The sequence below is a fragment of the Cydia strobilella genome, chromosome 9, assembly GCF_947568885.1.
Source record: "Cydia strobilella chromosome 9, ilCydStro3.1, whole genome shotgun sequence".
NCBI classification, from domain to species: domain Eukaryota; kingdom Metazoa; phylum Arthropoda; class Insecta; order Lepidoptera; family Tortricidae; genus Cydia; species Cydia strobilella.
Window position 1 is genome coordinate 14,454,349 of NC_086049.1, and position 19,015 is coordinate 14,473,363.

A 19,015-nucleotide genomic window follows, 5' to 3' on the forward strand; every position below is an offset into this window, starting at 1 on the left:
AGTTAATGCCACCGCCGCCAGTTCCCGCTAAGCCCGCTCGGTCACACCGATCCAAGGCCTCCAGCAAGAGACTCCTCGCGGAGTTAGAGGCCAAGGAGAAGTTAGCCGAGCTGGAGCTGAAGCGCGTACAAGCCGAAACAGAACTAGCAAGAATCAGACAACAAAGACTCGACCTCGCCTCGTCAAGGGAAGAGTCTGAAGAGGAAGAGGACCTTGCTCCACAACGCATTGCCGATTGGTTCAACCGCCGCCCAGAACAACCAACAGCGATTGAAGAAGAGCCCGCCCATGAAGAAGCACACGTGCCGGCCCCGCGCGCCACTAGAAAACACGCGCGGCCGGAGGCCCCTCGAGCCGCCCACGCCATGGACGTGTCATCGCTGACCGCCGCCCTAACAGAAGCCATCCAAGCCGGCAAGTCCTACAGAAAATACATACCAGACCTGCCGACATTCAGTGGCCTATGCAACGAGTGGCTACAATTTAAAGCCGCGTACGACGAGTCCGCCCCCAGTTTCGCCGCAAGTGAAAACGTCGCCCGTATAAGAAAAAGCCTCAAGGGAGTAGCCTTGGAAGCCGTAAGCGCCCTCCTCATCAGCCGGCCGCACCCCGAGGACATCATTAAAGCACTAGAAAGAAGATACGGAAGGCCAGACGCATTACTCGTCAACGAACTGGAGAAGATGAAGGGACTGCCGCGACTCACCGACAGCCCGCGCGACCTGTGCATATTCGCCAGCAAGATCGCAAACACTGTCACGACTATCGAGATATTGAAGAAGCCTCAGTACCTCTACAATCCAGAGCTACTGCGGTCGATGGTCGATAAACTCACGCCTATACTTCGAAGCAAGTGGTACGACTACGCGGCCACGAGAGAAGATACGCCCGAGCTTAAGAAGATTGCCGACTTTCTAAACAACGAAGCCGACAAGTGCACGCCTTACGCTCCGCCTGAAAATACGACGGAGAACAAAGAAGTGAGGACCGCAAGAAAGAAGCCCGAGCGAACGTACGCCGCTACCGCCGACACTAAGAAGCCAAGAGAAGAGAAGCAAGCGTGCCCACTATGCGAACACGCTACTCACCAACTGCCGTCGTGCCCGCAATTCATCAAAATTGACACGAACGAGCGCTGGGAAGTAGCGAAGAAACACAACATTTGCTACCGATGCCTCGCTAGCAAGCATCGCCGCTTCGCGTGTCGTGCGAAGCCCTGCGGCCACCTGGGCTGCCCCATGAGACATCATCGCCTACTACATCACGAGAAGACGCCGCAACCAGTCGCCGCTGCGCAAGTCGAGCCACCACAACAACATAAACCGGAAGAAATAGTGGCCTCGGCAGTGAACACAGTCGCCTGCGCACAACCACGAACGAGCCGCGCCTACCTGAAGATAGTGCCAGTAACACTGCGCGGCCCGCGAGCGACACTAGACACGTTCGCCCTATTAGATGAAGGCAGCACGGTGACAATCATCGACTCAGCACTGGCGGACGCACTCGGGCTAGACGGTCCCACTGAACCAATGTGGGTGCAAGGCGTAGGCGGGAAAGAGATGGAGCACAATCAGAGCAGGAGGGTCGAGGTCTTCATCAAGAATAAGCACGACAGCCAAGAACAACGCATAACGAACGCGCACACCGTCGGCAGCCTCGGCTTCACCACACAGTCGATCGGCATGGAAGAAATAGACGGCTGCGCGCACCTCCGGGGTATCAAGCACAAGTTAACCTACCGCGGTGCAACCCCACAAATACTCATCGGCCAGGACAACTGGGACCTGATCGTGTCACGAGAAATAAGAAAAGGCCGGCGCGGACAACTCGTCGCGTCGAGAACCCTACTAGGATGGGTACTTCACGGCTGTCGCACCACAAAAGCGAAGCCGATCGCCTACTGCTGCGCACATCTCACTCGTACCGGGCCGACCGAGAACATAGAAGAAACCATGAAGAATTATTTCGCCCTCGAGTCTCTATTAATCGAGCCGAGGCGACCCCGTAGTGACCCCGAACAACAAGCTCTACGCATACTAGAAGAAAAGAGCCGCCGCCTACCCAATGGCCGGTTCGAGACGGGGCTACTGTGGCGCAACGAAACAGAGAAGATACCTAACAATCGCACCGACGCACTCAAGCGGCTGCACACGCTCGAGAGGAAGCTGGATCGTGACGCAAGCCTAAAGCAACAATATAACGAACGCGTCAACAACCTACTTACCTCAAACTACGCCGAGCGCGCGACAACGCCCCCGAGTGACAGAACGTGGTACTTACCTCACTTCGCAGTCTGCAATCCAGAGAAGCCGAAGATTAGACTGGTCCACGATGCTGCGGCCACATCACACGGTCGCAGCCTCAACGACATGCTACATACGGGCCCAGATTTCCTACAATCGCTACCCGGCGTCATCATGAAGTTTCGACAACATAGCATCGCAGTCTCAGCCGACCTGAAAGAAATGTTCATGCAGATAAAAATAAGAGAAGAAGACCGGGACGCCCTCCGCTTCCTATGGAGGGGCGATCGCCGCGAGGGAGAACCAGAAGAGTACCGCATGACTTCCGTTATATTCGGCGCGTCATCATCACCGTGCACCGCCCTATACATAAAAAATAGGAATGCACAAGAACACGCGACACAGTACCCGCAAGCCGCGCGAGCGATAGAACGAAATCACTACATGGACGACTATCTACAAAGTTTCGACACAATAGAAGAGGCAAGACAAGTAACAAGAGACGTCGACTATGTGCACAAAAAAGCCGGGTTCCAGTTGCGAGGATGGGCCACGAACGAAAAAGAAGCAATAAGTAACGTCGTCGGCAGCGAAGAGCGAGAGGGAAATACTGTCCCTATCGGCGGGAGCGAGATAGAAAAAACGCTCGGCCTGCTATGGAACACAAATGAGGACAGTATCCGCTTTCGCCTCAATACAAGAAGAGCGCAGCCCGAAGTAATCAACGACCTGCGGCCTCCAACGAAGAGAGAAGCACTCAGTGTCATTATGTCAATTTTCGACCCGCTCGGCCTCATATCACCAATCACTACGCCGGCCAAGCGAATCATGCAAGACACGTGGCAACATAGCACAGGCTGGGACGAAGCGATACCAGAGCAGCTACACGAACGCTGGAGCGAATGGCTACGACAACTTCGAGACCTAGGTACCCTAAAAATACCTAGGTGCTACGACACTACGCCCGCCGCCACACACGAGCTGCATACTTTCGTCGACGCCAGTGAAGAAGCCTACGCCGCCGCAGTGTATTGGAGAATGACGCGAGCCGACGGCTCAGTCAAGATAGCCCTAGCCGCCGCAAAAAGTCGAGTCACACCCAGGAAACCGGTCTCCATTCCTAGATTGGAGCTACAAGCGGCCGTCCTAGGCGTACGGCTAGCAAAAACAGTCATAGAAGAACACGATTTCGAAATCACTTCGAAAACATATTGGAGTGACTCTCGCACGGCACTGGCATGGATACGCGCCGAGCCCCGCACATTCAAGACGTTCGTGGCACACAGACTCGCCGAAATAGAAGACTGCACTAAGAAAAACGAGTGGAGATGGGTACCGACAGCACACAACGTGGCCGACGACGCGACCCGCGCCACCCCGGCAGATTTCGACTCGCAACATAGATGGTTCACCGGCCCGCCCTTTCTCTATGAACAAAAAGAGACTTGGCCCCACGAGAATAAGGTCGAAGTTCCCGCGACCGGCGAAGAAAAAGAGACGTGCGCTGCGATCGCCGTCCCTACGCAAGATAAACACGCAGCTATACCCGAGATCGAACGCTTCTCAAAATGGATGCGGCTGCTGCGAGCGACCGCGCGCGTGCTACAGTTCATCGACCTAGTGCGCCCTCAACCCCGCGCGCCCGCCCCGCCCGCGACACAACTTATCGCGGCGGCGAAGCGCAAGCGGACACGAGCGAACGCGGAACAAGACGGCGCATGGAACAAACGCACGCAACACACGCGCGTGCCCGCCAAGAGTGCAGCTACCCAACCCCAAGAAGAGAAGAAATACTTAACGCTAGAAGCCAAATACCTAAACGCCGCCGAAAAGTTACTAATACGCGCCTCACAAGAAGATAGCTACGAGAAAGAGAGAAGGCGAATAGCGAGCGGCCGTACGCCCGACAAGGACGACCGACTGGCCAAGCTGAGTGTTTATATGGACGAGGACTGTATCATACGACTACGGGGAAGAATAGCGGCGGCCGGGAACATACAAGAAGAGACAGTGCAACCAGTAGTGCTATATGGGAAGCATCACTACACGAAATTGTATGTTTCTCATGTGCATGAACAATTACATCATGGCGGTACGGAAATAGTGGTGAACGAGTTGCGACAGCGAGTGCACATAGTGAAAATAAGGCCGACAGTGAAACAAGTGATCGCTCAGTGTCCGAGATGTCGACTACGTCGTGCGAAGCCCGCGGCCCCGGCCACTGGTGACCTACCGGCGGCACGCCTGGCGCATCATGTGAGGCCCTTTACCTACACGGGTCTAGACTACTACGGGCCGCAAGAAGTCACAGTGGGGCGTCACAGAGAAAAAAGGTACGTCGCGCTGTTCACATGTATGACGTCGAGGGCCGTACACCTAGAAATGGTAGCCTCACTAAGCACGGACTCGGCCATCAACGCACTACGCCGTTTCATTGCCCGGCGCGGGTGCCCTACAGAGCTGTGGAGTGACAACGGGACCGCCTTCAGAGGAGCCAACCGCGAGTTGACGGAAGCCATGAGAGACGCCGCCCACGCGCGCCGCATAAACTGGCGTTTCCTACCCCCCGCCGCACCCTTCATGGCGGGCGTGTGGGAACGTATGGTGCGCACGGTGAAAGAAGCTATGAAGGCCACCCTACATGAAAAATACCCGAGCGACGAGACTCTACAAACCCTACTGGCGGAGGCGGAGGCGACGGTCAACTCGAGGCCCATAACCTACGTAGCGGTGAATCCAGAAGACCCGCCGGCACTGACTCCAAACATGATTCTGATCGGGCCGGACTGCTACACCCCGGCTCCCGGCACCTTCGAAGAGAGCGACATGAACGCGCGACAACACTGGAGGCGCGCCCAGCAGCTGGCCGACACCTTCTGGCAGCGCTGGGTTCGCGAGTACGCGCCGCTACTACAACACCGGCGGGAGCCCCACGGCGCAGGAGTCACCCCGGCCGTCGGCGATGTCGTAATAATATGCGACTCCAACCTCCCCCGCAACATATGGCCACGTGGAATAGTGAAGCAGACGTATCCGGGCAAGGACGGCGTGGTACGAGTCGTGGACGTCACCACCAGCAGAGGACACGTGCTGAGGCGGCCAACAAAGAAGATCGTCGTGCTACCAGTGGGATCGCAAGGCGACGGCGGGAGAAATGTACACGACGCGCATAGTATTTTGTAACTTAGAGTCATTTTAACATGTAATAATTTTAAGTCGCGTCACGTATAGAAATAAATGGTATTTAGTATGTTTTTATAACAGGACAAAGTATGAGTAGCATACTTTGTACCTCTTAAAGGAATCCAATAAGAGAATTCCAATTAGGTAAAGTTAGGATTGCAATATAATTTAATTAAGATAGGCTTATAACAAATAAAGAATTTTCCTCATTGTGTTTCATTACGTAGATCTGTATAAGAAAATAGGGCAAAGTATACGCTACCTTATTCTAATAAGAAATTGTGATATTAGACTAGAATCTAATAAGATAGGTAGGATAAATAAATAAAACATGTAATTTGTTAATATATAACATAACTTTAATAAATAAAGAGAAACGTAGGAGAGTCGAGGAAAGAGAGGTCTGCGCATGCGCGAAGCGCAGACGCCCGCGCCGGCGCGGCGCGGGGGACGAGGTCTTTAAATATGGAGGGAATAAAAGGCGGTGCGCCGGCCATAGGAAGCCATTACGAATCGAGCAGCCGAGCAAGAAACACCTCTCCAAAAGAAGAAAAGAAGACCTCTCCGACCTCGACCCTCCTGCATCTGATTTAAGAAGAGCTCCAGTTGTTTTACTCCATCCTTGCCGCCTATGCCGCACCCTATACAGTCCACACCCCTACGATAGATCTCGAGATAACAAGATTAGGGCCTAACACTCACAGGATCCTTCTTCGACTCGCAAGACTACGCGTCATGCGAGGAGGAGCCCTACCCGCAGCCGCCTGACACGTCGTCCCACACACGAGGTGCGACAGGAACGGGTGGCAAAAGAGCGTCCCCCCGCCCGCCGTGCCCGGCGACGCGTTTAGCCCGCAGCACCGCCACTCCGGGTCCTCCATCCTCTCGCAGGGCTTCGCGTCGTGCGAGGAGCAGCCCTACCCGCAGCCGCCTGACACGCTGTATGGGAATGAGTTTATAATATATGTATAAGCACGTCCCTCCGCCAGCCGTACTTGATGATGCGTTTGGCTCGATATCTATTTGGCAGTCATTGTAAGCAATAATTTCGCAACATAACATTTCGCTTCACCTTAAATTAAATTAAACCTAAGCCAAAATTAAATAGTTGACTAACATTGTCCCCGAAAATCGACAAGATATTCTTTACCCCGTCTACAAAACTCCGTAATTACAGTTTGTAATGTTAAAGGGTTAACACAGTCATAATAATGTCTAGAATAATAAAAGACGTTTCCACAAAGCAAAACCTGGAATGAGTCCGAAATTTCTAAAGCTTTTCGGGGTCCTAATTTGAAATTTTGCACTCGAAGGACGTTTTCGCCAAAACTGCCAGCCCCGCGGGCTTCCAATCATTCTGAGTCTAGCCCTTAATTGTGGCGGGAGTCCTAAAATACAGACGAGTAATGGTCATACTTTTACCTTTTGTGATGAACGTGTTTTTTGGCTTTGTCTCTCGTGGTTGTAATTTTATGTTTTCTCAGTAGCTCTACCGACGTCAAATAACAGGTCTAGAAAAAAAATTGAGGGAGTTACGGAATGTCGAAATCCAAGTTTTTGTATTCTGAAGAATTTAATACGACCGACTTTGAAGATTCATTTCGTTTTCGCTTATTTTTTCCCCAGATCTCGCAATAATCTAAAGTTTATACTCATTACACATACGCCTGATAAAAAATTAAAAAATGTCCCTTCGTTCTGTCGATTAATTCAGTAAGTATGACTCTTTATCAATTGCTAAGTCGCCGTTGATCAGTCTACCTGCCTTTCAGTGGCATAAACTCATCGGAACTTAAGTAATATAAAACATTAACAAATTAATTCCCCATTTTCTAATTCCAGATGACCACTCCGATTATGGCAGCACCGTATCTGGGGTCTCCGGCGTCTCGGGCGCCAGTGGGAGCCTGGGCAAGAGCCCCGCGGGCGGGGGCACGTTCACGTTCCCGCCGCCGTCACAGCCCCTCACGCATAAGGCGGCGGTGTATTACCACCATCAGCTCGCGCTCAGCGACGACCAGGGGATCGACATGACGCAGGTAAGCTACTAAAAAAGTCATTACATAAGATAGGTGACTCCGTGTGCGTAGCACCTTCGTTCTGCACTGTGTCTGGGGCGCCAGTAGCCAATTCGCAACATTTCGACACTGTTGTAAGTTATGTTCACGGACTAGCTGACAATTTGCGAGCTAGTTGTCTATCAACCCTCCTTTTGACTTCACTTTTTCTGGGTCTTCAGCATACTCATATGGAACTTGATCAAGTTCACGACACAATACTTACAGAATCAACTCGGGAGTTTGTCTGGACGCGAGTGATCCATTTTATTATATTTAATTTTCCTGGACAAAGTTACTTGTCGATTTGTAGACTGGCAGATCACAAGACACGATAATAATGTTAATAGCCATGCCAGCTTCAATTTTAGACATAAATATATTGTGAATTTAAAAAAATTAACACCATGCCACATCTTTCAGAAAATTTTCCCATTCCAGAGCCCTGGCCGCGACAGCCCCGGTTCTTCATCAGGCTCGGCCGGCTCCGGATCTAGGCACTCTTCAGCATCACTGGACAGCGGACGCGCGTCGGGCCGCATGCCACACCACCACCACGCGGCTTGCCACTGCGGAGACACTGCTGACCGAGTTAGGGCTATGATCGCTCAGGGGCTACCTGTAAGTATTGTCATGGTCAACAGCCTAGCTGCATTTTCCAGCGTCATCGGATATTGGATGCAGAGTCACACCAAGGCACAATATGTTAATTCTATCTACAATAAGGATTCTTAGTATCTAAAGCTGAGCATTTGACAGCAGCCATAAAAGCCTTGACCCGCAAGAATTAATCTAAAATTTAGTGTGTCCTATGATCAAAAACTTTAGTAACATACTAAGTATAAACGAAGCCAGTGGTCGCCAGAAACTTATATTAACCAATCCCCTTTCAGGACCCTGATATCATCCACGCATGGCTGGCAGACCTCCAGATGGAAGAATACGCGCGCCTTTTCATCGAAGCTGGCTATGACCTGCCCACGGTTACCAGGATGACCCCTGAGGACCTCACGGCGGTGGGCATCAAGAAACCGAATCACAGGAAGCGGTTAAAGGCAGAGCTCGCTAATCTGAATGTGCCGGAAAACCTTCCTGATTATATACCGGTAAGTAAGGGTCATGAAGACATCAGCATCTCCCCTTAATTTAAATTGTCCCTGCTTTTTGCTACGGCTCTCTAAGGGTCCTAAGAATCTTAAGAATTTGCGTGTTTACGAGAGCGATTGTCATCTAGCCTTCCAACTCGTAGAGGAAACGGGACCTTATTGGAATTAGTCCATTTTCCTCACGACTCCTTCATTTTAAAGCGACTGGCCTGTGAGTAAATGCTATGTGTAAATGCCACAGCAACATTTGACATTTCGTAAGTTATTTTATTTCACCTACTTCCAGATAGATGTTGTCATATGCTCACTAACGAATTTAAAGGAATATTTGTAGATTTGTTTTAATATTTTACTTTACAATGTAGATTCCTACCTAATGGTCGACCATCGACAATTTCCCAGAAATCTCTATCATTTGATAGAATAGCCCATAAAAATACTAACCACATTCCCCTGTTCTACGGATCGATACTTATCTGTCAGGAATCCGTTAAACTGCCCTTTAAGGAGATAATAGTACCATGCGACGTTTTATTCTAATTACCCGACTGTTATCTCATTATCTCACGTCTACACGTATGAACCGTTAGCTCCCATGTCTTGATCTGTCCTTGCCCTAATTTATATAAACGACTTAGCGTCACTACTAGTGAACAAAAAAAAGTTTATTAAATGTTTTGATTTGTGGTTTTAACTAAACACACTAATGTGTGCAGAAAGAGAAGAGTCGTGGAATGTGAAGAGAGGTTTAAGCGAGGTTTAGACTAGCAAGAACTTGCATGCAATTTACGTTACATTGCCGACTACTAAGGCAAACTGCATTCAAAATGTTTATCAGATACCGCAATGTCTAAACCTCGCTTATCCCTTAAGCATATACCAATACATTCTATGACTTCTCTTTCCGCACAGATTCAAATAAATTATAAACTGAAATAGATAAAATTAGCCGCATAAGCTAAAGACGCCGGTCTGCTTCCGGCCTCGGGCACCAGAGAGCTTGATCACTTTTATTTAGCGTGTGATATATATGTATTACTTAGCTTCTTTTTTTAACGATTTGGTGCAATTGGCCTTAAAACGCAGATATTTAACTTAGTGTGCCCGTTAAAACGAATGAAACTACAGCAGGCGACTGACAGCGCCCTCTTTTGTCGCTCCTCGTAATGTTGCTATCGCTCGTAACAACGAACCGTGTTTCTGTTCCAGGGTTCTTTAGAAGAATGGCTGCGGCTGTTAAGGCTGGAGGAGTACGGGCCCGCGCTCGTGGCACAGGGGTATCGCACCGTCCATGACGTCACACAACTCGCTTGGGAGGTAACGACATTACAAAATTAAAAACGATTGGCTATATTGATAAACGTCTGTCAAAAACAAGCCGTTGATAATCGTGTGTTATCCGTTATTTTGACGTACCTATGTGTTTATTAAAAACATACTTAATAATATATTGGCTAGGTTTTATGGACAAAAGGATAATCTCTCTTATTCGTAACGAGCCAGAATTATACCTTTCGTGGCGATTGATGGTTCCTATGACAGTTAATTTTTGTAGTTTTTACTTAAAATGTTTGTAGACATTTTTTTGTAAGTTTAACACATTAATTTATTTAGTAACATTTTAGTAATATAAATACGTTAAATACATATTCTTCCGATTATTTTTTAAATTAAGCGAAAGCAAAAGAGATTTGAAGGAACTGTGTAAAAATATATTCTAAGTTTTGCCTTGATTTGATTTACCATTATAATTGTTCTGTCCTCCACAGCACCTTATATTGTAGATTATCCGTCCTTGACCGAAATTGCTTAATGCTTTCAGGATCTAGAAGACATGGGCATAGTTCGTCTCGGACACCAAAAGAAAATCCTCCTGGCCATCAAAAGAGTAAAAGATATTAGAGCGGGAAAAAGAAGCATCAGCACCCAAGGGTCCTTGGACTTCACCAGAATACAGCCCGGACAGGTCAGTACCATAGACAACTTTGGTTTTTTTTTAAATGTGTTTGTAGTGATGTTTTAGAACTAGACTCTAATAGCTCCTTAACTTTTACGATGGCAGACGTTCTGTGGTAAATATTGAAATTTCAAAAATAGAACTAGAGGACTAACGACAGCTTTTTTCTAAACGATCATAGAGATCATAGTTTTCTATTTCTTACCTACTAGTAAAAAATTAAAAAGCATCACTTCAAATCAACTGTTTTTTTTTTTGTTTTCTTTAATTATAATTTTGAATTATTTTATCTCACATTGACATTTTCATTTCATCCATCGCTCATCTTGATGATTGGCCCGAATATACAAGAAATTAACAGAATTTTAAACTTTCTAATTAATATTTTAATGCTTAATTTTTCTGACAATGTTATACTAACGACGCTTATTTTAACCTAAAGCGTTTTTTTATGTAGTTTCAGTTATTTATCAATTTAACCAAATTACTAAATGTGTTATTTTTTGAGCGAAACAAAGCTTTAGCTGTTTAGCTCAGTGTAAACCATGTCTAGCACAAAAGCTGGAATTTTTCTTTGCTAAGCCAATAGATGTGGAGACATTATGGGAAAATACGTCCATTCGGACTCAATTGGCTCGGATCTACAATGAAATATATGACAAAATTACATTTTTCCCTATGCGTTCCAAATTGTCATTATCATTTCGCTTGGACTTCTAGAAGTCTATGTCCATCGCCATTTGTCGTCACTGGCTGGAAACAAAACGGCTCCGCGATTAAAAGTAAAACATTCAAATTTCGAACTTCAAAAGTCGAATTATTGCTTTTAAAACGATCGCGAGTTTGTGTTCAGCCAGTCCCACCATTCCGCTGCATCCACCATACCACAGCCCGAAGCAGCATGTGAATGTTTTGTTTTCTTTTCTTTCAAACACCATGCACCTTGGACATAATCGGCTAAAGGATTTATATCCGAGGGAGCTGCATTACCAGCCTTGGCAGACACATGAGCGGAGTTACCATAAACCTCCCGATCTTACCTTTGACGCCCTACCGACGCCCCTATGTGGCACTGATTTGGTCCCCATTCAGGTATGAGACAACCTCCTTTGGCACAAGTTTGTTCTCGATGCACCAGCACCCGGCTTTTACGTGCACCCTTTTTTTCTGTAATTGAGAACGCAGCGTTTTCGATGTGTGCTACCTACTGTGTGTTTTGTGTTTTATTCACACTAGTGAAACTAAGAGTTGTTAATGAATAATACGTAGTATATTTAAAATGTATCTAGTATCTAATTATTTTAGCTTGCTCGGTAACTAATATTTTATTAAGCAAATAAAGCATGAATTTTAATTACAGAATATTTAATTATTATTGATTGACAATATTAACATCATATCATATTATAAGTATGAGTACCAAAATATTGAAATAATAGCATGTGAAATTAATAAATGAACAGTAAAGTTTTATACAAAGTTATATTTTTAATAGTAAATATTTTTACTATCTATGTCGTCATACGTATACAATATACATGCGAGCCGTAATTTTAACTAACCGAAAACTAAAAAACTTCCAGATCCGTCACCCGCGCGGAAAATCTCTAGAAAGTCTCGAAGACCCATCGGAGCGGTCCTCGCACACGACATTCTCGCCGGAGGGCTTCTACTACGGCGCGGGGCAGTGGCGCCGCTCGTACGACGACGGCGACATCACTCCTACCAACGACAGCTACGAGGGCGGCGGCACTCTACCGCGCCCGAGGGGACTCGTCCGGCCTCGGCCCGTGGCTAAAATCGCCGCTACTCCGGCGTACAGAGAAAAATCCCCCGACTACACCTACGACGAGATCGCGTATTCCGCGCGGTTACAGCGCGTAGCGTACGGCGCGAGTCCGCACGTGGCTCGGAAACCTCCCCCCGACCCGCCGAAGCGCCAGTCCTCCCAGTACGCGCCGTTCTCCCGCTTCGGGCAGACGACGGTGGAGATCCACCCGGAGAAGAGCCTGCCGCTGAGCCTGCCGGCGTACCCCAGCTCGGACTCGCTGTCGGTGTCGCTCGACAGCACGGGGCTGCTGCCGCCGCCGCCGGCGCCCGCGCCCGCCAGCCCGCCGCGCCGGTACGACGACGACAAGATCCGGACCGGCTCCGATGCTAGCTTTAAGGTCAGTATTCAATATACCGAACGTGAGGCATCAAACACTTTCTCCCTACCCATTCTTGATAATCATCCGCGACTTCACAATAAGTTCAATGTCAGCTATTTTAAATATTCGCGTAAGTCCTCTTTTAATATTGTCTGCGTACGCATTTCTTAACTCTTCGTTTAACTGTTCCTCTTAACGTTTTTTGTAAAACAGTGTGTTGTGTGTAGTGTGTTGTGTTCCTGCCGGTGAGTAAGGTTGCCAGAGCTCGAGGGAGAGGAGTGTTAGGGTCGGCAACGCGCATGTAACTCCTCTGGAGTTGCAGGCGTACATAGGCTACGGAGACTGCTTAACATCAGGCGGGCCGTATGCTTGTTTGCCACCGACGTAGTATAAAGTCTTTAAACACTTATTTTTAACCTCTATTCTTACCGACTTTCCTGTTTGATTAATAACAAATTTCTTTTTCCACAGTCAAGTTCGAGTACAGAATCGGATAGCATTCCATTCGCGAACGAGAACGCGGGAACGATAAAGCAGAACCGCGGCCAAATCGCCGGCCGGCCGCACACGGTCGACTATGGCAGAACGGGCATCGGGCTTGCCAACCTCCCGCCACGAAACCCAGACATCAAGCCGAACGCTCCACACACCCTCCCAGAAAAAGACGAGGGAAAAAGCACAGAGCCCGTAGACGTACTCAACGATATTGGAAACATGCTGGCCAACCTCACGGACGAACTAGACGCGATGCTGGAAGAAGAGAAACGTCAAGGTCTCACCGACTCGTAAAAAAACGCGGAATAGAGATGTGTCTAGAAACCGGTAAATTGTTTTTGCATTTACTAAAAATAAAAAAATCTTGTGGGTTTCTAGATTTTCTTTATTCGAAACATTTTTATAAATTATGAATTGAATTTTCATGAAAATCGAATTGATTTTAAATTTAATTCCAAAAATATTTGCTATCATGGTCAATGAAATAAATTGGGATTATTATTGTATGTTATCATCTGAACCTTAAAAAAATAGATAGTTTACATCGGCAATAATATAAGCAATCATATTAAATATATATCATTTGAAACAAATACAAAAATTTATATCACCACAAAATCGCATCTTGCCAATAGGTACCTATATAAGTAATTGTGTAAACTAATAAATCACACCTGCCTGTATTGCAATACAAATAATACTTTTCTATAAAAATATGATGTGTTACAAACTGTAATCTATTACGTTATAAAATATGATCTTTAACACTGCGAAGTAGTTGATCAAAATAGATTACTCATATTAATTTTCTTTAAGGCATGTTTTCCGAAGCATCTTTGTGTAAATAAAACTTATAAAAGTGATTAGTTTCCTCTCCTAATTTTTATTTAAAATTGTGTGTTTATATTGTTCTTTATTATGTATTTAAATTAATTAACGATAGTTCCTTGTTTAACATTTAAAAATACATATATGTGTTTCGTTTCATTAAAAATTAGATATAGACGAATCCAAAAACAGATGAAAGTGTCTATTTTTGTAAATATTGTTTTACTTAAATTATGACATAATAGATACAAATATTATCCAGTAGCTAGATTTCCATGTACAATAAAATTGTAGAGTACTTGGGTATGATGTAGGATTTATTAGTTAGAATTTATACAAAATATTAGCACTAGTTATAATGACATTAGGGGTTATTATTATAATTATGACAAAATGTATCATAGACATTCGTATAAAATAGCGATAAACCTCATAGTAATTGTATAACACAACCTCTGTATACATGGACATGCTCATTCGCTTCACACTTCCAAGTTATTTTATAAAACCTTTGGCTTTGGCAACACAGTTTCAGCTTTCGATTTGGCAATCAAGCTGTATTGTCAAAATAACTCCTAAACATGTTTCTTGCGTTTGTATACAAAATTAAAAATATGTACTACCAAAAAAATACGATCTCCTGTACTTTGTAACTTTTCCATGTCCACATAGAACGTGATATCTAGCGGCCATACAATAAAATAAATAGGTAATCGAAGGTAGTATTCACAACAATAGTCATGCGACAATGGCACCGGTTTATCGGTTTTTATGAAAGTTGTCGCATCACTGTAGCTGTCGATATAGTTATGTTTAACACTGCCTTACCTATTAGATACTCGTGATACTAACATCCTGTACGTTTAAAACAAAATAACTTTCATACTAAAACGTAGCGCAATATGAAGTACGCATTAAGCTTAACTCTGTAAATATCTGTAATAGAAATCAGTGTTTCTACATTTATAATTCAGTCTTCTTTAATAACAGCTCGTATTTAAAAGTTTTGTATACCTGCCTATGATAAGATAGAAGTGTAACCCTTGTTTAGCCGTCACACTATTTCTTAATGTGGCCAGATAATAAGAAATCTTGGAAAACTATAACTAATAACATATTTGATGATAGAATGGAACCTCGATTGTCTAAACTAATATAATTACTTGATTATCTGAACCAACTCCATGTGATCTGTTAATAACATCAATATATTATTATGTTGCTATCCAGAAGTACATTTGGTTGGTATAGATAATTGGGATTCTACATTTTGTACCTTTATTATTATAAGTACTCGTATCTTGTCTCTGGTAATGAATGTAATGACACGATGTAGTTTCGCTACTGAAAGTTTAATTGTTAAATGTTTGGTTCTTATTTCATATTTTGATTGAAGTTTTCATGAAATACCGTAAAACTCCCTAATTACAGTCCAAAAACTCCTAATTGTGGTCCAAAATGAACTAATATCTTCGTCCAGGTGTGTATTATTTGAATGTCGTGGCAAGCTATTTTTATAAATGGGAGAAAAACTAAAACACAGCCAATTATGTATGAATATCAAGGTATCAAGCGCTCTCTTATGGCGAACGCGGATTCACGTCAGTAGTTATTGAACTGTAATTATTAATTAAATAGAATTCAATACTTACTACGCGAATCCACGTTCGCATTCGAGAGGTTAATTAGTAGTTAGACCAAAATAGGTCTGCAACGATTTTGATGCAGACTTATCTATCATGATGCTATAATTTCATAGTCGTTTGACGTTTAAAATAACGCGTAATGGGTACTGGGCTAAAGTTGAGTGGTTGTACGGTACCTTTTATTCTATCTTTTTAGGGTTCCGTACCCAAAGGGTAAAAACGGGACCCTATTACTAAGACTTCACTGTCCGTCTGTCCGTCCGTCTGTCCGTCTGTCTGTCTGTCACCAGGCTGTATCTCATGAACCGTGATAGCTAGACAGTTGAAATTTTCACAGATGATGTATTTCTGTTGCCGCTATAACAACAATACTAAAAATATAATAAAATAAATATTTAAGTGGGGCTCCCATACAACAAACGTGATTTTTTTGCCGTTTTTTACGTAATGGTACGGAACCCTTCGTGCTCGAGTCCGACTCGCACTTGGCCGGTTTTTTTTCTCGTATTTTGGGAATATAGTCATAGTTTATAGTTTCGAACTTTCAGTAGCTAAGCTATACTTTATTCAATAACTGGAAGGTGCTAGGCCTCTTACAGGAGTTTATTATTTTCGCAAATTACTTTCAACATGTTCTGCGTCGAACTAGTCAAAATTAAACGAGTGACGGCAACTGAACGCCATGTTCTAATGAGGCAGCTTATTACATTCTTATTTATAGTTGAGCTCTTATTTGAATAAATATATTTGTAATATTCTATTATGTGAGTGTTCATTTACCTTTTATTTATTCCTTACAATCGCTTCCTCTGAAATTTTAGGCTCTACATAGTTATTCCCTTACATAAGTATGTAAAAGTAAAATTGCTTAATTTCTTGGTTTTTCATTCTGTAGAATCCTTTTTTGATTTAACAATTATTTTATCGCATAGATAGGTAATAAGTACCTTAAAAAAATGTATAAATGCCTATTTGAATGTGATGCTTTTCAGAATATAGAATAAATGGGCTAAATTGTAAAAAAAAATATAAAGTGAAAATCGCCACACTAAAGCCCATAAAGGCCAAAAATGTCAAAAAAAAACGTTATTTTCTTTCTTGTAAGGTAGAACGATTATTTCAAAAATGAGTTCCTCGTCCTTAAATTATACGAAAATGATATAATATAACTTGCCCTAGGTGCTAACACCAGACAAAAATTTAACACAGCATTGGACCTGGGGAGCCGACCTGTTTTGCACGGTACGATCTCGTGGCTACCGGGCCAAATCAGCTTTTTTTGACCTAAGGAACAATCCTGCTAAGCGGCAACGCATGAGAAAAAATGCATACCTCTTGCACTTACCCCAGTAAAAGTGACATTCGAAGTATCAAAAAACATTAAGTATTTAACATAAAATAAGAAGAAACGATGGATTTCATTGACGTTAGATCGCCAGCCTAAAATACTTAACAATTGGGTGAATTTCAACAGGTTCAAAATTTACCTAATTTTGGTGTAGGATTTTTTATTTTTGTAGTTTATGTAAGTATAAATTTGTATCGATGACACGTAACTAGTCACAATCGATATTGTGTAGCAATGGCCTTTCATTATTTTTAGAGATATTATGATTTTAATAATTTGGTTGCCACCAAAACTGCGTCTACACACCAAAATTAGATTTTCTTGCCACCAAAATTGTATATCCACATCAAAATTAGATATATCAATTTTGGTGGCATTAAATGTAGGTAAATTACCACCAGAACCACAAAAATTGATGCACCAAAATTAGAACCATTGCATAAAAGTATATTTAAAAGAACCGTATCATTCACTTCAGTTTCAAGTTTATATTTTAAAAAAGAAACTATAATCATGCTTTCAATACAGTTCACACAAAATCAACTACTTTTCGGTCATTAGTTAGATACACCACCAAAATTGCATTAAAAAGTATTTTAATACACAAAATTAGATACTTCCGCGTTTGCTGGACATATCTAGCGACGTACGACACGTGCGTGTGCGTCATCGCTCAGTGCCGGAGCGGAACTGAATTAACAGGTTACTATATCTTTGTTAGCCTTGTTGCGTTTCGTTCGATCATAAAATCATTTTCAATATTTACCACCAAAATTTACTATTTTACCCGGACAACTATTAATGCTTAGTTTAGAGTATAAAGGAGCAGAGGAAGGAGAAAGCTAACCTGGATAGACAACATTAAAAGCTGGTCCAATATTAATGACACTGCCAGTTTGTCTAGACTGGCACAGGATAGAACCAAGTTCCGTAAGATGGTCGCCGACATCCGCTGAGGATATGGCAATATTTCTATCTAAATGTATATATTATGAATTGTCCTAGTATATAAGCGACTTGGTTTCTGTTGACTGTAATGCTTATATATTTTGGAATAAATAAATAGAAATAGAAAATAGAAACAACAAGAAGAGAAGAGTTTAGAGTATCGATTCATGTACTAATCTTTACTTTTATTTTCGTATAATATACGTAGACTAATAACGAGTAAAAGTTTGTGAAGTTTTAGTTAAATCAATGGATGTTATGGTTCTACCATAGAAATTATTCAAGAAAAATGGATTCCGGACACTACACCAAAATTATAATTGCGGCGAAAAAATTTTTATAAATAAATATCAATAACTTTTATAACATTTTGCGATTTGGCTTACAATAATAATTTGTGTAAGGTTTTCAGAAAAAAAATACCATTCTGAAACAATTAGTCCACACTGTCATTATCAGCTCCGCCGCAAAAAAAAAAATCATTGAGATAATCACCCAATTATATGAAATAATTATGTATTCAGAATGGCAATAGTTCAGAAAAGAACCTGTTTAGTTTTCGTCAAATTTTCATATATGTATTTGGCAGAAACAGAAGCTAAGCAAACAAAAGCTTCATTCATCCATTCCAATTTCACTTCACATCATGAACCGAAATATTAAACTTTGTGTTGCTTTTTTATTTTTTTAGGATAGAAAAACAAAAGTACTTAATGTAGAGTCACTTACTTGTTTAAAAGCTACCTGGAGTAAGTATGTACGTAATGTCTAACTAGCTACCTGAAGTAAGTAAACTAAGCACTTAAAACCACCAGTACAGAGGTAACCTACAATAGGCTAAAAACAAATTATATCTATGATGAAAATATTAGGTATAGTTAAATGAACCGGTAGAACTCTTGCGAAACTTGATCGAATTGCTTATGTCAGTACTATTAGGTAAGCATAAGCACCCATCGTCATCATCCTAACTTAAAAGCTTTGCTCTTGTCGATGGATTTTGATTGGCTCGTACGATGCATTATCTTTCACTTGGCTCAGAAAAGTGATTCTA

At 43.4% G+C, this 19,015-nt stretch overlaps 1 protein-coding gene across 5 annotated transcripts in view; it reads left to right on the forward strand.

The window, feature by feature from the left end:
- The window catches only part of LOC134744385 (caskin-2), a 394,551-nt gene extending 379,669 nt beyond the window's left edge, over positions 1–14,882 (forward strand). For 4 of the 5 annotated variants that reach the window (XM_063678180.1, XM_063678178.1, XM_063678181.1 and 1 more), the window contains 8 exons: positions 7,269–7,465; positions 7,925–8,104; positions 8,377–8,589; positions 9,799–9,906; positions 10,412–10,555; positions 11,510–11,638; positions 12,130–12,714; positions 13,168–14,882. In XM_063678180.1, coding sequence (XP_063534250.1) covers positions 7,269–7,465; positions 7,925–8,104; positions 8,377–8,589; positions 9,799–9,906; positions 10,412–10,555; positions 11,510–11,638; positions 12,130–12,714; positions 13,168–13,485 — 1,874 coding nt within the window. In that variant the 3' untranslated portion in view covers positions 13,486–14,882. The remainder of the gene's footprint in view (positions 1–7,268; positions 7,466–7,924; positions 8,105–8,376; positions 8,590–9,798; positions 9,907–10,411; positions 10,556–11,509; positions 11,639–12,129; positions 12,715–13,167) is intronic. The other variant, XM_063678179.1, reaches the window with a different exon arrangement.
- The last annotated feature ends 4,133 nt before the right edge of the window (positions 14,883–19,015 follow it).